Consider the following 20,877-nt stretch of genomic DNA (forward strand, 5'->3'; position numbering starts at 1 on the left):
AACTCAACATAAACATTTGAACCGCTCATGTAGAAAATACTTATCATCCCCGCCCCCCACCCCCAAAATGGGGATTGCCAGCGAAATATATTGGAAATCTCAACGTTACAGAATTTGGGAAAGAGGTTTCTAGGGTTAGGGTTAAGAAGACACTCTCTCTCGCATTTTCAGCAGCTTCCGATTCCGATTGCAGATGGCACCTCCAGAGATTGATGGCCGAGGGGAAAAAAAGTTGGAAGAGGAGAGCAGTAATGGAGTAGGTTCAAATGTCGCTGATTCCGATTCTGATTCTGATCACGATTATGGTATGTATGTCGATGGTCGCAGTATGTCCCGGAAACTTCGGGAGGAATATAATCGGCAGGTGGATGAGAGCGAGGTGCATACCCTGCCCTCCTTTCATACTTATACCTTATAGTTCTCGTTCCAATTCATTGACTACTAGACCACACCGGTGCTTTTTCTACTTGTCTTTTTTTTTTTTTTTTTGATTTGTCCTTTTTGTTGTTCGTGTATTATGCAAAATAGGGTTTTGATATCAATTTGGATTTGCCATTGGGGGTTCGTATGGTGGCTCCAATTAATCCACAACGGGGTTTCGAGAACATCCCAAGATATACCGAGCTGTCTCGTATGGCCATTGGCGATTTCAATTCACAGAATGTAAGTAAAAATTTCTTATATAATTGCCTTATCCTTGGAGAAAAATGTTATTCTCTCTGTCCCTTTTAATTTGGCTTTCTTCTATTTGTTAGAATAAAAGGTACGAATTTGTCAAAAATTTGACTGTGAACACATCACTTGCTGCTGGGTTTTGGTGTCGTATCACCTTTCAAGCCAGGGATGCTGATGCTTCTGATGCTGTAAAGACCTTTCAAACATTGGCGTGGTGGGGAATTGATGGAGACAAAGAAGTTATATTTTGCAGGCTTAAGAAACAATCCAGTGGTGAAGGTAAACCTTTTAATATGCATCTTCTCCCTTGTTACTTACAATGCTTTTATATGCAACGTGATTATGCTAAATATATATAAACTTCCAATATTTGTTCCCTCTTAGGATTACCTTGTCCCTTGTGGGGTTTTTTTCTTGCATTGACCGGCGTGTGTTTGGGTTTGGGGGGGGGGGGGGGGGGGAGAGGTGTGTGGTGTATGTTACTACCCATTGATTTATGCATGTGCATTTTGCTACACAACAAATTACAACAACTATGTCTCAATCCTGAGGTCCGTCATATCGCTGTCCATTTCACTCCATTTGGATCTTTTATATTCGAAAAAGGTATCAGTAGTCCACTTGGCGATAAGTTTAACATCAAATAATTAACATCTCCATGATCTTTTAGCTCATCAAAGACTAACTTACGTGAAATCATCTTTGTGGAATATCTTCTATCAAAATGGCTTCCCAAGCAACTGACATTTTGGACTATTTCGATACTCGTGGTTTGATCTGGCTTGGTGGATATATTTGTTTGGTCGGTATAGGAACTCATAAAGGCATTTGAAGTCTTTGGTCTCTTTCACAATTTCGAAATCTAATGCATAGCCTTCTTTTGCTATGGAGACTTGAGATTCTTGAAAATTCATGTCCATGTGCATAAAAGTCGTGGGTGCAGCTGAGTGTGATGTCTTGGACTGTTGATGGCTCTTTTAGTTGTCTTTGACCTTACCTCGTCCAATTGCACTGCAAGAGATGAGGGCTTTTGTGCCAACTAAGTCATTATTGAAACTCTAAACTTGCCTCGAATGACCTTTAGTGGTGACTATGCAGTCGCTATAGTTGAGTAGCTTTTAGTGGCGACTTGTGTAATAGTATATATTAGCTACGACATCAGTCGCCACAAAAAACATTCCTTTTCAGTGGCAGCCCTAGTCGCCACAAATAAACCTCTGTAGCGGCTATCCTATGTGATCATGCCGTCACGGATATTTATTGGTTTATTGTAGCATACATTTGGTGGCGACTGCGGGTTGCCCCAAATACCAATTTCATTTTAATTAATTTATATCAACTGTATGTTCCTATTAGTTTGCCCAACAATATACCAGCGACCACCACCGATTTGCAGACATTTCTCAATAAGTCTTTTATGATAAAAGTCATGATATAGAGTACACAACACTTCATAGTACATTATCATTATAGAGAAACTTCATAATACATTTTAATTTTATGTACACAAAAAGAGAACCACAAAGCTTTCGAGGATCTTATAGACTTAGACTTAGCCTCTTTCTTTGTATTATGGTCAAATTGATCTGGGGAATTTAGTACTTAGAAATTGTATCTACATTTTTTCACTTTACCATAACTATAAGTGCCCTTGTGAATATTCTTGTTTATAAGAGAATTCACATGATTGCATTGATCAATGCTGTTGTGATATGTGTTATTCTTTGTTTTGCCATTCTTTGTTGTGTCAAGAAATGAATTAGAAAATCACTTTTAGCTGCAGTTTTGATGTTGTTCAGGTAGAAACATTACAAGTCTCCCATGAACAACAATTTTTAGGAACACTCCTTGGAGCAATGGTGAAGCTGCCTCTGTGTGACTTGTACATCACGGGTTCGAGCGTGGAAGCAGCCACTAATGCTTGCATTAGGGTAGGCTGTCTACATCACACCCCTTGGGGATACGGCTCTTCCCCGGATCATACGTCAATGCGGGATACTTTGTGCATCGGGCTGTCTTTTTAAAAAAAAAAAAAACTCTTTCCTCATAACACTTCCCTCTTTCTTTGCTATAAATGTGTATTTCTATTTGTCTTTTGTCAAAAATTTCTCATTTTATTATGAGTTTGAGCTTGTCCTTACCATAATCTATTTTTTTCATTTTCATCATGATTATACCCTCCTAGAACCAAATGAAAGATCTCCACTTTTTTTTTTCCTTGATGATGGCAAGGATCTTTTGGTACTGAAGAAAAGAAACAATTCATTCAAGAGTCGAACTAAGAGAATGTGTTGCTTCTTTTCCCATCTCATTTTTCTTTTCTACCAAGAAATGATTACTTATTCAGATTCTCACAAAAACTGTTTTCTAACCTAGGGAATCTGATGTTATAAATTACTCAAAGAGTACATGATTCATTGCAAGAGCTTCTTGCATTGGTGAAAAGATTCCAGCTTAACTGGAAACAAGGACCAAACGAAGGGACTAGGTCACCCCAAATGCCTATCTGTGGTGACTTTCAGCAGGTCACCACGAAAACTTTCCATGCCGAATATTTCAAAATATTTTGTTTTCAGGGGACAAAAATTTAGCCTATAGTCTCGATGACATGTGACGACTTTTCAGGTCTAAACTCTTTACTTTTCATGCAACTATATGTCGTCACGAAAACCCCTTGATTTCATGGCGACTTCGTGGGTATAGTCTGTTTTCGCGTAGTATAGTTAGGTTCCTTTGGAAAATTCTTTAGTAGGACAGAAGTTTTGTTTCACATCAAAATAATGTTATACCGAAATCATTCAACTCCCTTGTCATTGCAACTTGTCTACTCGATCGCAAGGTCTGCATTTTCTGGTCAAGCTTTCAAGGTGTTTGCTTTGTGCAGTTTGGAAGTTCCAAATTGTTTTATATACAGAAAGATGAGAAAATTGATGCTTTAAATTTATTTTGGGTCTGCCCTGCTCTGCTTTTCTTTGTTGTAATTATCATTTTATTTTTGGCAGGTGGTGAGCGGCCTCCTGATTCCAATGTTGATGTGAAAGCTACGCAGTGAACTAGTCATCTCTTTAAACTCTTATCTACTATCTTAATTATTATTGAGAATGTAGTGTCATTTAGTTGTGTTATTACTAAGACATGAAAAAAAATTGTTGTGATTTGTCATCTACGCTCCTAGTTATGTCTTTAAGAATGTAGGGTTATCTGTGTTTTATTACTAAGACAAGGAAAAATGTGTTCTGATGTTATGATTCTGGTTATGTTTGACGATGAAGCTTTTATTAGAGTAACTTGGTCTTGAGAAATCCTCTGTAGATGGTTAGTTGTTTCACTTTGATCTATGGTAGTGCACTATTATGGTTAAATTTTTAGCTCTCTAAAATTGGCCTATACTATACTGCTCCAAGTTGTTTATTAGACACATATTGAGGTTGGGGTATCTAAAGGTACAAGACTCAGTTGAAGTAGCTAAATGAAAATAGTGGCCAACTTCAGGGAGATGTCTATACTTTGCCTTAAATTTTATTCTAATCATGAGTACGTGGATGGTGTGATAAAATAGCTACTGTTGAGTGTAGTCTATATAATCATTTGAACACCTCAACTGTTAAAATGAGAGATATTTACTGTGTAAGCCGAAAATTCAAAACATAACTAATGATACTGAATCTTTTGTGTGTAAATAAATGTTATCTGGAACTTCAAATTTTCCAAGCAAGAACATATTGGATCGAGTGTATAAAACTTAAAAAGTGAAAATTCTCGGCCTTTTAATGACTTTGTTTTGTTAAATGTAGCTATCCCTAATCTACAAAACTGAGAGTGATCTTAGTGCAATTGAGACGTGTTTTCTGAAATGACCATGAACTAAAAGAAACATGGAAGTTTTCACATGAAACTTAACTTATAGCAGTGAATGCCGAAAGGAGGGGAAAGAAAAAGGCTCGCTAGAATATTCATAGGGTTATAGCGCAGATAGACCGGCTAAATACTAAATAATAGCCCTCTAGACCGACTACCTAGTGTCATTTCTACATGAAACATGTTTAACGTCGGTACCCAATAGCTTTTTTTTTTTTTTTTTTGATTTCTCACCCGGTGTTCTTTATTCTCATTGGGGCTTAATTAAATTTGAATTCATGCCGAAAAATTGTATATTGGGGTAAAGCACTTCCTAATAAATTTTTTTTATATCTAGGTGTTCTGTATCCGCATTGCCGAGGGTCTATTGGAAACAACCTCTCTATCTTCACTAGGCAGGGGTAAGACTTGCGTACACACTACCATTCTTAGACCCTACTTATGGGAATATAGTAAGATTGTTGTTGTTGTTGTTATTGTTCTGTATCCGCATTGGAGCCTAACTAAATTTGGATTTGTGCCGAAAAATTGCATATTGGGGGTAAAGCGACCTTATATTTAGGGCTTGAAGCCGAGACCTCTGGCTAAGAATAAATGAGTATACTTATACTATTATAAAAGCAGAAAGCTCCATTAATATTTTTGCTTTGAATAATCTTTAGGATTTTAAAAATGACAAAGCATTAATAATTTTGACGTTGAACCTTGGGATGGATTTTCTACTACTATCGAAACTAAATTCATCCGAGATTTTAAGCAGTAAGCTACCAAAATATAAATAAATTGGCAAAAATATTGTTTTACTGTTGCCTGAAATATTTTTGTTATTGGTACATTAATACTTAATATAATCTTGTCAACAGTTGTGAGCTAAAATTTAGTCAATTCTTTTTTCAGAACTGCATGTGAAAATAGCCAAACTTGGAACGCTTATCCGGCACTTTTGTTGCTCTTTATCTGAGCGATTGAAGAAGAGATGAGGATATCGAGAAGACATGAAATTCGTCCTAAGAATCCTCAAATAGTTGATGAAAGTAATCAAAATCTTTCAGAAAGTAGTCCTTACAATGATCTGAACTGAACATTGCAATTATTTCAAGAGGCTTCGATCTTGAGGTGAATGTGCTTGTTCAACAGCACTTAGAAGACATAAGACATGAAATGGAGCAAAAATTTGAAAGCAAAATGTAGCAACATGGGAAGACCTACATATAGCAAGAAAACAAACATCCAATTTCTAAGAGAAAAAGAAAAATGGTTGTTTCTCAAGACATAGCTAAAATCATTACATCATTAAAGACCCTGCTTTTACGAAGAATAATGTGTTTTTCATCATTATGTAGTACTAAATAAACTTAGGGAAATATCCTGCTTCCTTAAATATTTTGTCACAGTTGATTCTAATATGCTAGTTTCTATAACAATATGCATAGTAGAGTGTACCAGCTCTAACAACAAAAACATAAACTTAAACATAAACATATACTAAAAATAATAATCTATCGGGCTTTCTCCTTCCTTTTTCTGGATCCACCACTGCTAGGAGCACTTTTCCCCTTCTCCTTTTTGGTCCTACTGATGCTAGGAGCACCTTTTCCCTTCTCCTTTTTGGCTTCACTGCTGTTATAATCCTCATAATGATTACCCACTTTATCGACACCTTCAGGATAAGCCAACCTGTATACTAAGTCCCTTCTAACTTTAGCATAACCTCCATCCCCCCAGTTCTCACCCCATGAGTTCTTAATCAAGTAGTATTCTATTCCATTCTTAATGTCCCATCCTATTATGAGAATAGAATGTCCACCCTGATTCGTTTCATCAACAATGCATCCCGTATAGAGACCCTACACAATAATGAAAATAATAGCAATTTAAGTTAAATTCAGCTTACATAATAAAAACAGATTTAGTAATTCTTTCAACAATTAAATACTATGTATAAGAATAAAAACAGTACATACATCTCCCTTGAAGTTGGCGAAACTGTCATAGATATCGATTGCACCAACCATAGGTTGATATGTCAACACTCGATTAATCTCTTCTGCAGTGACTAATCTCTCAGAATCCTTCCTATGTGGATCCCCAGCAATACACACACGATTGGCATGTCCAAGTAGTATTCTATTCCATTCTTAATGTCCCATCCTATTATGAGAATAGAATGTCCACCCTGATTCGTTTCATCAACAATGCATCCCGTATAGAGACCCTACACAATAATGAAAATAATAGCAATTTAAGTTAAATTCAGCTTACATAATAAAAACAGATTTAGTAATTCTTTCAACAATTAAATACTATGTATAAGAATAAAAACAGTACATACATCTCCCTTGAAGTTGGCGAAACTGTCATAGATATCGATTGCACCAACCATAGGTTGATATGTCAACACTCGATTAATCTCTTCTGCAGTGACTAATCTCTCAGAATCCTTCCTATGTGGATCCCCAGCAATACACACACGATTGGCATGTCCAATTAGATATCTCGGTTTCTAACATGTGTTACAAAAAAAAAAAGAAATAAGTTTAATATTTTCATAATATAAAATATTTTTGAAGAGGGAGAAACATACATACATCAGGGATAGGAGGGATATCATCTTTATTTTTACTCCCTCTTCTGGGATAGTCACATTCTTTGAACAAACCAAAGTCTCTTGCGTATAGAAGAGCATCAACATGCGAACCAAAATAACACCCGACTTCATCTGTTCTGTGAAGTCTTTTTTTGTAATTAAAGTTTATTGGCAATAGATCTGCGATTTGTTGTATAGAGAGTTCAACAGGAGCTTCACTGAATTCTTTTGCAAATAGAGCCGATAATACGGCTTCTCCCGTGGCACACATCTATAAAATTAAAATAGAAATTAATAAAAACAAAGTCAAATAAGTGTGATGAATTGAAGTGATAATTTTCTTTTGAGGAATGGTAACATTTCATTCAAATCAGCAGCACAAAGCTTGTGGTAAAAAACTGAGTTCAATCTCCATATAGCAAAATATAAAAGGGCATCAACAGACATATGCAATAAGAAACTAAACGGGCGGGGCGGGTTGAGCCAATATGGGCGGGTTGACGGGTTATGTAAAATGACCTGCCCATATTTAGCATGGATAATTACCTAATGAGTTAAATTGATCTCACGTCTAACTGTACTGCTCAACCCATCAATTCGTATTAAAAAAGTATAAAATAATTAATATTTAATTTATCACATAAACATAGGTCATACTTACTCATCCTGCCTTGTTTTCGGATGTCCGGAAGAAGTATCCCACTATCTTTCAAACTAAATTCTACATCTGCCATTATGACTACAAAAGAAAAAGGAGAACGTAACAAACAACACAGAAAATGAAATAAACGATTCTTGAAAAACACCATAAATGGGTAAGTACGTTTAAGAAAAGAGAAAATCATGAAGCGATATATATATAGGGTGTGTTTGGTTTCCTTTTTTATAAACCCAAACCATGAAACCCCTTAGTACCAAAACACTACAAGAAAATCCATTAACAATATTTTGGCAAACAGATCAGTTTCCAGGATGCAACATGGGTAAGTATGTTGCATCGATCACTTTTTTCTTTTTTCCAGATTTTCAAAAAAAACAAACATTTTTGTCAACCTAAAAGTTTCTACTAACTTGTATAAACTCACAAACCCCAAAAGTTCAAGTAAGAAAGATTGAGCTTCGAAAAATGAGAAGCTCTTGAAAAACAATCTAGAGAGAGAGAGAGCTTACCACTCAATGGAGAAGGTAATGGAAGATGTGTGCAAAACAAAGAGAAGAAGTAAAATTTAAAAGGAGAAGGTGATGGTTTTTTTTCTGGACTGCAACTGCAAGTCTGCAATGCAAGGGACGGAATTTTGTGCAGTAAGTAGTAGGACATTATAGGGGTTGTACAATTCTATTTTGTTTTTACAAATCTTGTAAAACGCCATATTTAATTAAGAACAGTGGTTTATAACTCCCCTAAAACATTCTTTAATTTCTTTGATATTTGGAAAGACATCTATCTGTATGGCCTAACCACAATCATCAACGTAAAAAGTTGTCTAAATTAAATTGCTTCAAATATTTCTAAAACGGGCAGAGATTATGAGGAGATTCTATAGCTCTTAAAAATGGAAAAAAATGGGGAGTTTTATGACACTACAAGAAATCCATTAAAAATATTTCTTACAATATTCTTAGTGGTCGTCAAGAAACAGATCAGATTCCAGGTCGCAAACCCTAAAAAAAATTAAAGGTGCAGCATGAGAAAGATTGAGCTTAGAAAAGCGAGATAATGTAGATTTTGGTTCAAAATAATACACTCAAATTACACATGCTAGGAGTATTTTAGATTTTAGCTAGAAATGTGTAATATTTTTTGGGTACCTTGTTAATCTTCCAAACTAAACTGATAATGGTGAAAATATTCAACCTCAGTAGCTTTGGAAAATGGAAAAAGTGAAGAGACATTGAGCTTCAGAAAAACAAAATAAAAAAAATCAATCAAACATTTTTGTCAACCTAATAGTTCAACTAAGAAACATTGAGCTTCAGAAAAATGAGAAGCTCTTGAAAAACAATTCTAGAGAGAGAGATAGGAGAGCTTACCACTCAATGGAGAAGGTAATGAAGATGAGTGCAAAACAAAGAGAAAGAAGTAAAATTTAAAAGGCGAAGGTGACGGTTTTTCTGGACTGCAAGTCTGCAATGCAAGGGACGGAATTTTGTACAGTGAGAAGTGGGACAGGGGACGTACAACTGTACAAGTTTTTTTTTTTTTTGGTTCCAAATCAAATAACTAGGTTGCATTATGTAATTGACTTTATCTTACTACTATAATTGTACTATTAATGGACTACACTCAAGTTATTCAAAATTATCTATATTACATTGCTAGTATTATTTTTCTAGCTTCCGTTGAGTTGATGATACTGCTTCGCTGTCTTTTTTCATTTTCTTGAACCGAGTATCTATCGGAAATAACCAATATATTCCTCTGGAACATGGGTAAAATCTGCGTATACACTATCCTACTCAGACCCTACTCGTAGATTTTAATGGCTTCTTGTTGTTATTGTAATCTTGAAAAATAATACTAAGCCATTTGTTATGACTTTTAATCAGTTAAACTCTCTTTCCTTTTGGGCTGTTGTAATTTGTTAACTCTCTTTTTTTGGTGTTCAATACAAGGGGCACGCCACCTTAGGCGTAATTATATATTTTTTTTAAAATCAGTTAAACTAGACATAATAAGTATTTACACAGTTTGAGCTATGTCATACTCCATCTCCTAAGGAAAAAAATAGAGAAAGACATATAAGATAAATATTCTAAAGTAGTATAACAACCAGATTGATTTTCCCCTCAATACTTAATTTAATATTTATGTTAAAATTTCTTAGATCAAATTATTGGAGATATTCTTAGTGATAATCAAGGACATGCGTATTTAATTTCAATTATATTTATATGCTATTTGTGTGTATACATATGTGTGTACAGTGGCGGATCCAAGTGGTGGCTAGCGGGTTCAACTGAACCCGCTTCACAAAAAATAATACTGTGTATATGTATAAATTAGGATTAAAGTTGTTTAAATTTTGCATAAATATTTTATTTGAATCCACTTGACAACTACTATTTTACGACTAAATTTATATACTTCTAAGATTGAACCCGCTTGCACAAAATCCTCGGTCCGCCACTGTGTGTGTACGTAAATATTCCAACACTATTTCCTCGCTTCAATTCTAAATGATATAGAACAAATTTAGTGGTTAAACTTTTTAAATTTTGAAAACGACTGCCCTGGCTCAATTCATTAATGTTTAAGACAAACTCATTTTGGGGTTTACGTAAAAATAGTGTTTATTTTCGTGTGCATATGTATGCATGTATACATACGTGCATGCACATTATTTTTCTAAGATGAAATAGAAAGACAGAGAATATTCAAACAAATTATATTGTTTTTCCCGCTTTTCATCAAAAAGAAAATTGAATCAACTGTGGGATTGTTTGGTACCTTTGGGAAATATTTTCCTTAGAACTTACTTATTTTGATTTGACGTTAGGTAGTAAAAAATATTTTTGAAAATATATAATTTAGGCAAACACAATGGGAGACGAAATGGATAAGGCCATGGGAGGATGGTAGGTCAGGATCTATGACAAAAAAAATTCGTGATACATGATAATTCTTATTTTTCATAAATGTAACAAAATTTTTACATTAATATATTTCAAGCTTAGCCAAACTCTAATAAATGAAAAATATAACTCCTAGATAATATGGTTCGTTTATTCTAAGATTAATTGTAAATAAAACAATATCTCAAAATTGGTAAAGGTATATATATACACCATATGTATGAGCTTAAACAATTCTGGCTTGAAAGAACAAAGAGCTATATTAGAGTATTTAATTAAGACTTGATAAAAAAGTGACCATATACATTAGAATCAAGCATGGAAAGTTTACAATACTTATACAATAAATAATTAAATCCCAAAAATAGATCGAAATATGACTAAGCGAATATTCTCTTAAAAATTATTTAATTTTTTAAATTATTTTGTAAAATTATATATATATATATATATATATATATGATTTGAACTGAGCATTAATTCCAAGAAAGGATCGCAAATATGACTTAGCTAATCTCCTAAAAATTATTTAATATTTTAAATTATTTTGTATATATATATATATATATATAATATTAAATCTCAAAAAATATATATATATATATATAATAAATATTAAATCTCAAAAAAGAATCGCAAACTAATTTAATGTATATATATATTATATACATTAAGTGTCAATACCAAATCAAATACATGTCAACCTTTTAAATCAGTTTAATTCAATTTGGAACCAAGTCAAACTACTTTAACCAAGTCAAATATATGTCAGCCTTTTAAAGTTTTACCTCTTAAGTCTTAATTAAGCTCTGAGTTTTTTGCTGAAAATCGCGGACAAAGGCTCTGTGCTTAACATTAAAGTAGTACTAAGGTGAAAAGCTTTAAACTTTTCTCTCTCAACATTTAAATTTACTAGTATTATCATCTTCGTTCCTTATTTGTATTAAGTATTATTTTGTGTAAAAGAAATCAACTCCTCCAATCTATTTACTTTTTCAATATTGTTTCATTTAGAAAAACTGCTGACAATTCGTAGCTTCAATGAAAGTTCAATTTATCTACATATTTAACTATAACAAGTTTTTACGCACGTGCATTATATTGTTATCTACTACTATATTCTTTGACAATTATTTTATATGCAAAAAATCTTATTAAATTTATAAAGGCATACATTTATTATGAAAACATTGTTTTGAGTTATAGAAATAATGAAGTATAAAATGCAACTTTTTGCATGGTACTATGATGTTATGAAAGAATAGAAGGTCCCGATTACTGCACATATTAACTGAGTGACCACAAAGGTCAGTAGTTAAAAATTCACTCGTCGAAAAATTATACTATTAATTTTATTATGTATGTAAATAGGTATATAATTTCATTAAATTTTTATTTCTTTATATTTTGAATCTATGTGGGTTACTAGACAAGGATAAGGTTTGCTTTAACGCTCTGACTTACTCATAGCCATGAGATACGGTCTTTGAAGGATCCAACTTCCAAGTGAAGATTGGTCAAACAATTATCTTTTGTGAAATAACAAATATGAGTATTTTTATAAGAATTAGAGTTTACTTGTAGTGCATTTTTTCATTATTATTACATTTTCTTTTGTATATTTGTCTCCTTCCAAAAGCCACCATCATTATTTACCTATGCCAAGAAAGCACAACCTTAGCATAATAGTCTGCTACTTTTTTTTCCTTTGTTTTTTTTAAAAAATAAAAAGTTTGCTAGATTTGTCTTTCTTCTTTTACATTTAATATATTTTTATCAATTGTCTAATATAACTATATTACGGCCAATTTTTATCTATAAAAAATCAGTATCATCATTTGAGATAAAATAGAGTCTATTAATTTGGAAACAAATATGCAAAGGAAATGAAAGCAAGTATGTGTATATGTGATGTTTGGCTATAATTTCATATTTTTAGTGTATTACTTTCCTTACATTTTGGGGCTTTAATGTTAAACTATATTATATTTGTGCTTAATTGAGTTTATTTTATGGTTCTTTGAAGACGAAATTGGAATCAAAGTTGAGATTTTATGTGTATTTTATACACTACAAAAATGGTAGATGAGTATTTAATTATTGTACAATGATTTAAGGTTAATATTATTTTTTTTTAAAAAGAGAGAGAAAAAGACAAAAGGATGAATTGGAAAGCTAAGAAACGAAAGTCATTGGAATTGGGCAATGATTGGCTAGGAAATAATGCAAAGGATTTTTGAAAAAGAAGAGAAAACGTGACTTTGAAGAGTTAGGCAGCAGAATTGAATTGATGAAGCAACAGAAACAGCTCGCGTCGCCAGGGCTGCAGCGAGATGGAGCTAGCGTTTTAGCTCGCTAGGCGCAGTATGTGAGTGTGTTCCGGGTTTCAAGCCTATTTTGTGTCTTTTTTTATTTTGGATTTAGTTATTTTGTCTAGGTCTTTTTCTTACACATATAAATAGTCATTAAATACTATTTTTAGAGAGAGGAGACCGACTTTGGAGAGACTTTTGAAGAAGGGAGAGCACAGAACCGTCGTGGAGGCCGGAATTCATCAGATCTCATCTTTCTTCCATCAAATTTAGTAATCTTTACTTTTTTTTCTTGGTGATTTGTTGTTTTGCTACCATGTCTACGTGAAGCTAAACTTCACGTTCTAGGATTGTGGTTGTCATGGATATTGAAGTTTATTAATTATATTACCGTTAATTTGAGTTATCATCTTTGGTTGTTTCTTTAATTCTGTGTATAATTGCTTAATTATTTGGCCGTCAGTTGAGTTCTATTTACTATCTATGCTATGCTTGGAAAAATCGTGTTTAAATTAGAGTAGAAATTGGTGCTTTTCAGTTTTTTGGTATAGCTAGAAAAGGAAATACTTATTGTCCCTGTAAAAGTTTGCATGCTTTTATGCTGAGAAGGTTTCTGTAAAAGTCAGTATCTTTTTATTTTTTGTCTTCTCTTCCTTTATTTTTAACGTACTCTCTCCATTCATTTTACTAATTTCGGAAAACCAAGATAAATATGAAGTTTAAAAAATGGAAATTAACTAACTTTATTGGGAAGGAAAATGGAAAAAAGAAATTCAAATCACCTACTTATCCTAGATTAAAACCAATATTCCTATATATAACATGAAAATTGCAAGCGTCTGCCAAAATTTCTAGAATGATGCAAAATTAGAGAAAATATATTTTTCTAAATTTTCTTTTCCTGGGAAAGCATATATAAAAGGGTAACAACTATAATGATACAAGCTAACCTATTTCAGATTCAAGATACAATCTCAATTTAAAACAATTAAAGAGACGAGATAAGTTTTGTCCCATATAAGTTGTTGATCCGCCCTGCCCTGTCCTATTTACTAATTTTTCAAACTTTTATCCTGCCCTGACACGCCCTATCAAGCCATGTCCCGCCCCATTTAGACTCTCCTTTATTTTTTATTTTTTATATTTTGTAATATTCTATTCAATTTTTATTAATTTTTTGACCTTTTTAATATAATATTTAAAATTAACATGTGAATAAGATAACTGTTACAATGGGCAAAAGTGAAACAAAACAATGCCAATAAAATTTAATAACCTTTAAAATGTGATAACTGTTTAACATAAGAGAATTTTAACAAACAAACAAATTATCAATTTTATTAAAGGGAATATAAATCTTATGAAGTACAAGCTTTATTAAAGGGAAAATAAAGATTGTACTTCATAAGATTTATATTTACTTGGAATTATACAACTAATTGAAAAATATTAGAGTACGTCGGTCAAAAGAACTATTTTTGCTTCCTCCGAAAAAATTATTAGGTTGACTCAATAAATTTTCCGGGAAGTTTAGAGTGAAAAGTGCCAGAATATAAATTGGAAAAGGAGATATTGCAATATTATCTTCTTTTTGGTCCAAAATATTGTAGTATTATCATTTCAAAGACTTGCATGGAGAAGAAAATATATTTTACAAAAGAGACTATTACAGGATAATTGTCCGTTCTTGAAACTTTAATTTGAATAATTAATAAAATATTTAAGCCTATATTAAACTAAAATGCAAATAAATAATTAAAAAAAGAAAGAAAAAAAAAAAGAAGCAAACTAAGAAGTTATTGATACTTTGCCCATTAAGCAACTCATTTTTGCATAGCACAGACCCTGCATTCAAATTTCGTAGTTATAGAAACAAGAGTTTCTTACAATTTGTTTTTGACCCACCCTACCTTGCCCTGCTTTGCCCCATTTAAGTATTTCCCTGCCCTGTCCCGTTTAAATATTTCCTTGCCCTTCTCTCATCTCATAGACGTTGACAGAATTTAAAGTTTATGGATTCTGAATTTGCAATCAAACTCGTAGCTCGTTAGTTACTGGGTTCGCAATTAAGTATCTATACATATTTAATAGATATTCTAATACAAATATAATGTCTAAGCAAAAAGGTTACTTGGTTCGTCTGAACCCGTAAGATAATACTTTCCCTCCGCCCTTGCCTGCCCCGTTAAAACCCTGCCCTACTTTTGCTTATGCTTACTCTAACCTCATTAATGAAAAAAAAGAGCAGTCCGGTGCACTAAGCTCCCGCTATGCATGGAGTCCGGGAAAAGGTCGGACCACAAGGGTCTATTGTACCTAGTTTTATCCTGCATTTATGCAAGATGCTGTTTTCATGACTTGAATCTGTGACTTCCTGGTCACATGGTAACAATTTTACCAGTTATGCCAAAGTTCTCTTTCAAAAGAAAAGAAGAATATTATTTTATGATGATACATTGGCAATTCAAGAGTCGCCTTACTTTTAATTTATTTGTTGATAATTAAATTGGACATGTAATTATAGTGTATTCACAAAGAATTTTTGTTCTCTTTTACATTAGCTTTGTTGGGAGCCTTTATATGACATGGTGGAAGAAGGAAACGAAACTAAAAATATAACTAATGTATTCATCCAAAATATGTAAAGGTGATTCTCAAATAGTTATTGTAATGCATAACGTGTTTTTAAACCAAATGTCCCCCTACTGCAGTAAAACTAAACAAAATAAAAGGTGAAAATAACATGGGCGAGCCAATTTTCGGATTGATAATTGAAAAATAGCTGGCGTTTACAAAGTCATTAAAAAATAATTACTATTTTAACTGAAATACGGAAAGTTCCAGCATAATATACTAAATTATAGAGTTCGCGCGTATAAACTTTCAACATATTATGTTGGAACTCCATAACATTATGAAATTCCAGCACATTATGTTGGAATCTTAAATATAAAAAATTCGAACTCCAGCATATTATGGTGGAATCTTTCCGGCTTTTAAAGGATATTTTTGTTTATATTTTTATCTTTATATAAAAAAATAATTAAATTTTGATTAATTTTAAAATTATGACTATTTTTCAATTACAAGTTAAAATCAGGCAAGAGATCCACATAACCGTAAGTAACTAATAAAGATTTTTCAGGCTCAATCATGTATCAATATCCTCACGTTAGTGTTCAAATTTTCATGTGTCAATAGAAATTGTTCGGAACTTTTGGTGTGAGAAAATCGTTAGTCATTAAATAGTGGAAATGGACATGTCTAAATAAGGTAAAACAATCCCACAAGCTTTGTCGTATTCTTTTACGGTCTTTTACTAGAACAGAACCTATTCTATTGGCTCCTACCACTGTATTCTTTAGTTCTGAAGTTTTGTCATATCCTTTTTATATGTCTGTCGAAATTTGCCGCACAGAAATTTCAGTGTGGACAATGGACATGAATATATTTTACTCTTTCTTCGAATTTGTCAATAACTCTCTAGCAGTGTGACTTTCTGATCAGGTCTAACTATGCTCGGCGATCGTTGCAAATATAATTTGATTTACAAGGCTGTAGTCAAATGCCACAAGGAATTAACCTACTAATCTGTAACGATCCGACTTTTCGTTTTAATAATTAACGTCCCATTCAACGACTTAAGGTCCCGGACAACTTCATAATATGTATTATGACCCGCGGGTGTGATCGAATTTGATTTTCGAAGGATTTAGAATTTAATTGAAAGAGAAATTCTCATTTTGAAGCTTAAATGGAAAGAGTTGACTTTTGAGCAAACGACCCCGGAATAGAATTTTGATGATGTCAATATCTTCGTATGGTGATTTTGGACTTAGGCACGCGTTCGGATTTGGATTTGGAAGTCCGTAAGACAATTCGACGCATTTTGGGGAAAGTTGAAAAATAGACGATTTTCGAAAAGTTCGATCGAAGGTTGAATTTTTTATAACGATGTCAGAATATGATTCTGAAAATTGGAATAGGTCTGCTATGTCACTTATGACTTGTGTGCAAAATTTGAGGTCAATGGACTTGATTCGATAGGTTTCGGCATCGAATGTTGAAGTTGAAAATTTCATAATAGACTAAAGTTCAAGTGAGTACGCATAAGACCTAGCTTCAAACAAACATACCTCTCTTGATATGAAGAGTTATATAGTGTGTTACCTATCAAAAGAAAGGTATATGTGTCTAGTTTCCAACGCTTTAAACCGTTCGTCATTTGGACACTTCTACACAAAGTTATGACCATATTGCCAAAGGCTGGAAAAAATGCAATTCTGCGACCAATTATGCGATCGCAAAACTGTTTCTGCGACCGCAAAACTGGTCGCATAATGGACCAGAAGAGCCCAGTTCTGGGACCGATTTTGCGATTAGTTTTGCGGCCCGCATACCCATTCTGCGGTCCATTATGCGGCCGCATACTTGCTTTCGGAGGGTTAATTTTTCTATTTTCATAACCCGACCCCATTTTGATAAATAGGCTTTGGGGCTTATTTTGGGGTATTTTTCTGAGGGTTTTAGAGAGAGGTGAGAGCATTTTAGAGAGAGAAGGAGGGAACCTAACATTCTAATCATCCAATCTTCAAGAATCAAGGAAGTTAATCACAAGATCTTCATCAAAGAGGTAAGATTCAACCCCTAGTCTTCAATTTCGAGTTTGGGGTAAAAGATTGGTGATTGAGAGTACGATTCTTGGATGTAAGAGTATTATGTATATATGCTTGTAAAAATAAGGTTTGTGGAAAGATTGTTGATATCAAATAAGTAAATATTGGGTTGTGGAATGAAGGAAAATCTTGTAGAAGAACCTTGTAATCAAATTTGCACACATGGTGTTTGATAAAATGCTCAAATGAGCTGAAACCATGAAAATCTTCTTAATTATGGTTCACTTTTGTTATGCTTCTAAATATATTGAAGTTGCTAGAATTTTCGGAACCTCGTAGTAATGTAAGGAAGGCTCAAGAAAGATTGGAGCCGTCCGGAGGTCAATTCAAGCAAGAAGGCGATTTTGGAATATCGGTCTAACTTCAAAAAGGTAAGTGTCTTGCTTAACCTCGAGTGGAGAAATTTTCCCTTAGGCATTGAGTCTTATGTGCAAATTGTGTAATTGAAAACCATGTACACGAGGTGACGAGTACGTACTTGGTTTATATGTGTGAATTTCATTGATTAAAAATCCTTAGATTTTCATTGATTAAAAATCCTTAGATGCCCTTATGTATTAAATTAGAAATTATTGGCACTTATTAAATCCTCTATTTGTCATGCCTAGATCCTTGTTTGTTGAAATTATTTCTATATGATGATTTGGTGTGATTGCCACCTTGAATTTATGTGAAATATATTTTGTTAAGATTTTGTACACATTATGGTCGAGCCATGGGCTCCTTATTGTGGAAAATGATGTATTGTTGATTTATGTGGCAAGTTGTGATATGTGAGCACTTGATGTGCAGTTGTTGAAATCATATTTACTTTGGGACTACGGAACGGTATTTCGGGAGATCCCCCTGCCGTGCACATTTACTTTGGGACTACGGAACGGTATTCCGGGAGATTCCCATGCACATTTACTTTTGGACTACGGAATGGTATTTCGAGAGATTTCCCTGCACATTTACTTTGGGACTACGGAACGGTATTCCGGGAGATTCCTCAGCATATTTACTTTTGGGACTACGAGGCGGTACCTCGGGAGATTCTCTCTGTCTTGCATATTTACTTTTGGGACTACGAGTCGGTACTTCAGGAGTGCCCTTTTGTTGATTTTTTCTATGGATGCACTTGCCTTTGGTTATTTTTGTTTTTCCGTAATTTGTAAATTCTTGTGTTTTCCGTGATGTATTATTTGACTTAATATTAAGTGTTTTGTATTTCTTGATGTATTGTGTTGACCTTGACTTTTTCGTACAAGACTTTGAGGATTTGTATTTTTGGGTTGTACTTGTTTTTTATGATTGAGTTGTTTTAAATAAAAGAAAAATTTCTAGTATGTTTAATTTAATAAATTCTATATCCAAATCAGTAGTTTAGTTGATGCTTTATTTTAATGGAAATGTCATTTTTCCTCACTCAAACGATTTCTAAAATAAACTTATATCTTTGTTGATTTCTTACTTGATTTAAAGATTTTTAACCTTACTTTATTGAAAATAAATTGATCATGCGGATCTTATATACATTGATATTTTGGTACGTGAGTTATCCTTGCAGTTATGAAAATAATATAGGCATGAGGTGCCGGAGAAAAATATAATGATTTTATTATTGACAAGTGAGTTGTCGGTGTGCTGGTGATAGAAATATGGGCACGAGGTGCCGTGAAAAATATGAAGGTGGACTGAGACCCGTAGTTTTTATGATTGTGAAATGAGGTGTCACATGGTGACTTTTACTTGAAAATATATTTATTGAAAAGAATTATATTTGAAAGATAGTTATTCAAAAGAAGTATATTCGTAAGATATTTATCTTAAAGAATAATATGTGAAGGATTTATATTTGAAGGACTTGACTTGTTGATTGTACTTGTGTTCCTTATTCGCCCGAGTAATAATTATGATGCTCTTATTGCCTTGTTGTTATATCACTAGTTGAGTTTGTTGTTATCATTGCTAGTTGTTTTTCAGTACTATTGTATACTGCTATATTGTACAGGTTATTTGACTAGTGAGTGTCTTGACTGTACCTCGTCTCTACTCCATTGAGGTTAGTCTTGATACTTACTGGGTACCGACTGTGGTGTACTCGTACTATACTTCTGCACATTTTTGTGCAGAGCCATGTATTTGAGGTATCGGACCTGGACAGAGTTAGAGTGTAATCGCAAGGATTCAAGGTAGAGTTGCTTGGTCGTTGCAGTCCCTTGGAGTTAGTTTATTTTATTGCACTGTTAATTTTTAATCAAACAGTATTGAGTATTCGATCATTGAGATCATTTCATGTATTATGTTAGAGTTCATGACTCAATACTGCCAGTCTTGGGAGGTTGTTATAATTATTTTTGTTGTTGGTTTCGTTTATAAAAACAAAGTAAACAAAAAAATGGCTTCGAAATGTCATGAAAATCGGCTTACCTAGTCTTAGAGATTAGGTACCATCACGACGCTTGTGGTGGGACTTTGGATCGTGACAAGTTGGTATCAAAGCTCTAGGTTCATAGGTTCTACGAGTCACGAATGAGTTTAGTAGAGTTTTGCGGATCGGTACGGAGATGTCTGGACTTATTTTCGAGAGGCTACAGAACTGTTAGGAAATTTTACTTCTTTCATTCCTTATCGTGCGGCATTTATTCGGCTTGAAGAATATATCTTATGTCCTTTTGCATCTACTCGTGTATGAAATTGCGCACTCGGTATCAACAATGCGCCAATGGTTCGTGATACTATAGAGGGGTTATAAGGGAGCTAGGGTTGCTCAACCATTATTACAACGTGTCGTCCAGATCAAAGATGCGAAAGTATTGAGAGATCATTCAGTTGTGTACATTGAGGTGCCGCAGGTTCTGACATCTGGTTGATAAGTATGATATTAAGAAGGTTTAATTAATTGCCTAATCATCACAATTGTGATAGGGTCACGAGGTGGATGTAGATCTGAAATAGTTGGTGGTATTGGAGACTATGTAGTTAGTATGAGATTTCTATTTAGCGACGGGTACATACGCAACCAAGGCACTAGGGGAAGCGAGTTTACTTGTCATGAGGATGGCATGCGCCAAATAAATGGCTTGAGATGTCTTATGACTGGTGTCCTACGAGCGATGAAGGTTAGTATTGTGGATCATCGGAATGTGTCATATGGCTCCGCACCAAATGAGGGAGTCCACTATAAACGATCAAATTGAGGGGGTCATGTGTT

The 20,877-nt window shown here is 33.6% G+C and overlaps 1 protein-coding gene across 4 annotated transcripts; it reads left to right on the forward strand.

Moving 5' to 3' along the window:
- On the forward strand, window positions 1-3,977 carry LOC104092551 (uncharacterized). Of its 4 annotated transcripts, none has more exons than XR_011413146.1 (5): window positions 46-379; window positions 529-663; window positions 756-954; window positions 2,459-2,606; window positions 3,678-3,977. XR_011413146.1 is itself a non-coding variant. In XM_070192306.1 (5 exons), exons 1-5 carry the CDS (start codon window positions 194-196, stop codon window positions 3,711-3,713), a joined length of 648 nt encoding a protein of 215 aa, XP_070048407.1. In that variant the 5' UTR covers window positions 77-193; the 3' UTR covers window positions 3,714-3,977. The 4 variants fall into 4 exon arrangements, 2 of the variants coding, with proteins under 2 accessions (XP_070048408.1, XP_070048407.1); XR_011413145.1 differs by having other exon boundaries at window positions 70-379; window positions 2,475-2,606; XM_070192306.1 differs by having other exon boundaries at window positions 77-379; window positions 2,515-2,606.
- The last annotated feature ends 16,900 nt before the right edge of the window (window positions 3,978-20,877 follow it).

The sequence above is a fragment of the Nicotiana tomentosiformis genome, chromosome 12, assembly GCF_000390325.3.
Source record: "Nicotiana tomentosiformis chromosome 12, ASM39032v3, whole genome shotgun sequence".
NCBI classification, from domain to species: domain Eukaryota; kingdom Viridiplantae; phylum Streptophyta; class Magnoliopsida; order Solanales; family Solanaceae; genus Nicotiana; species Nicotiana tomentosiformis.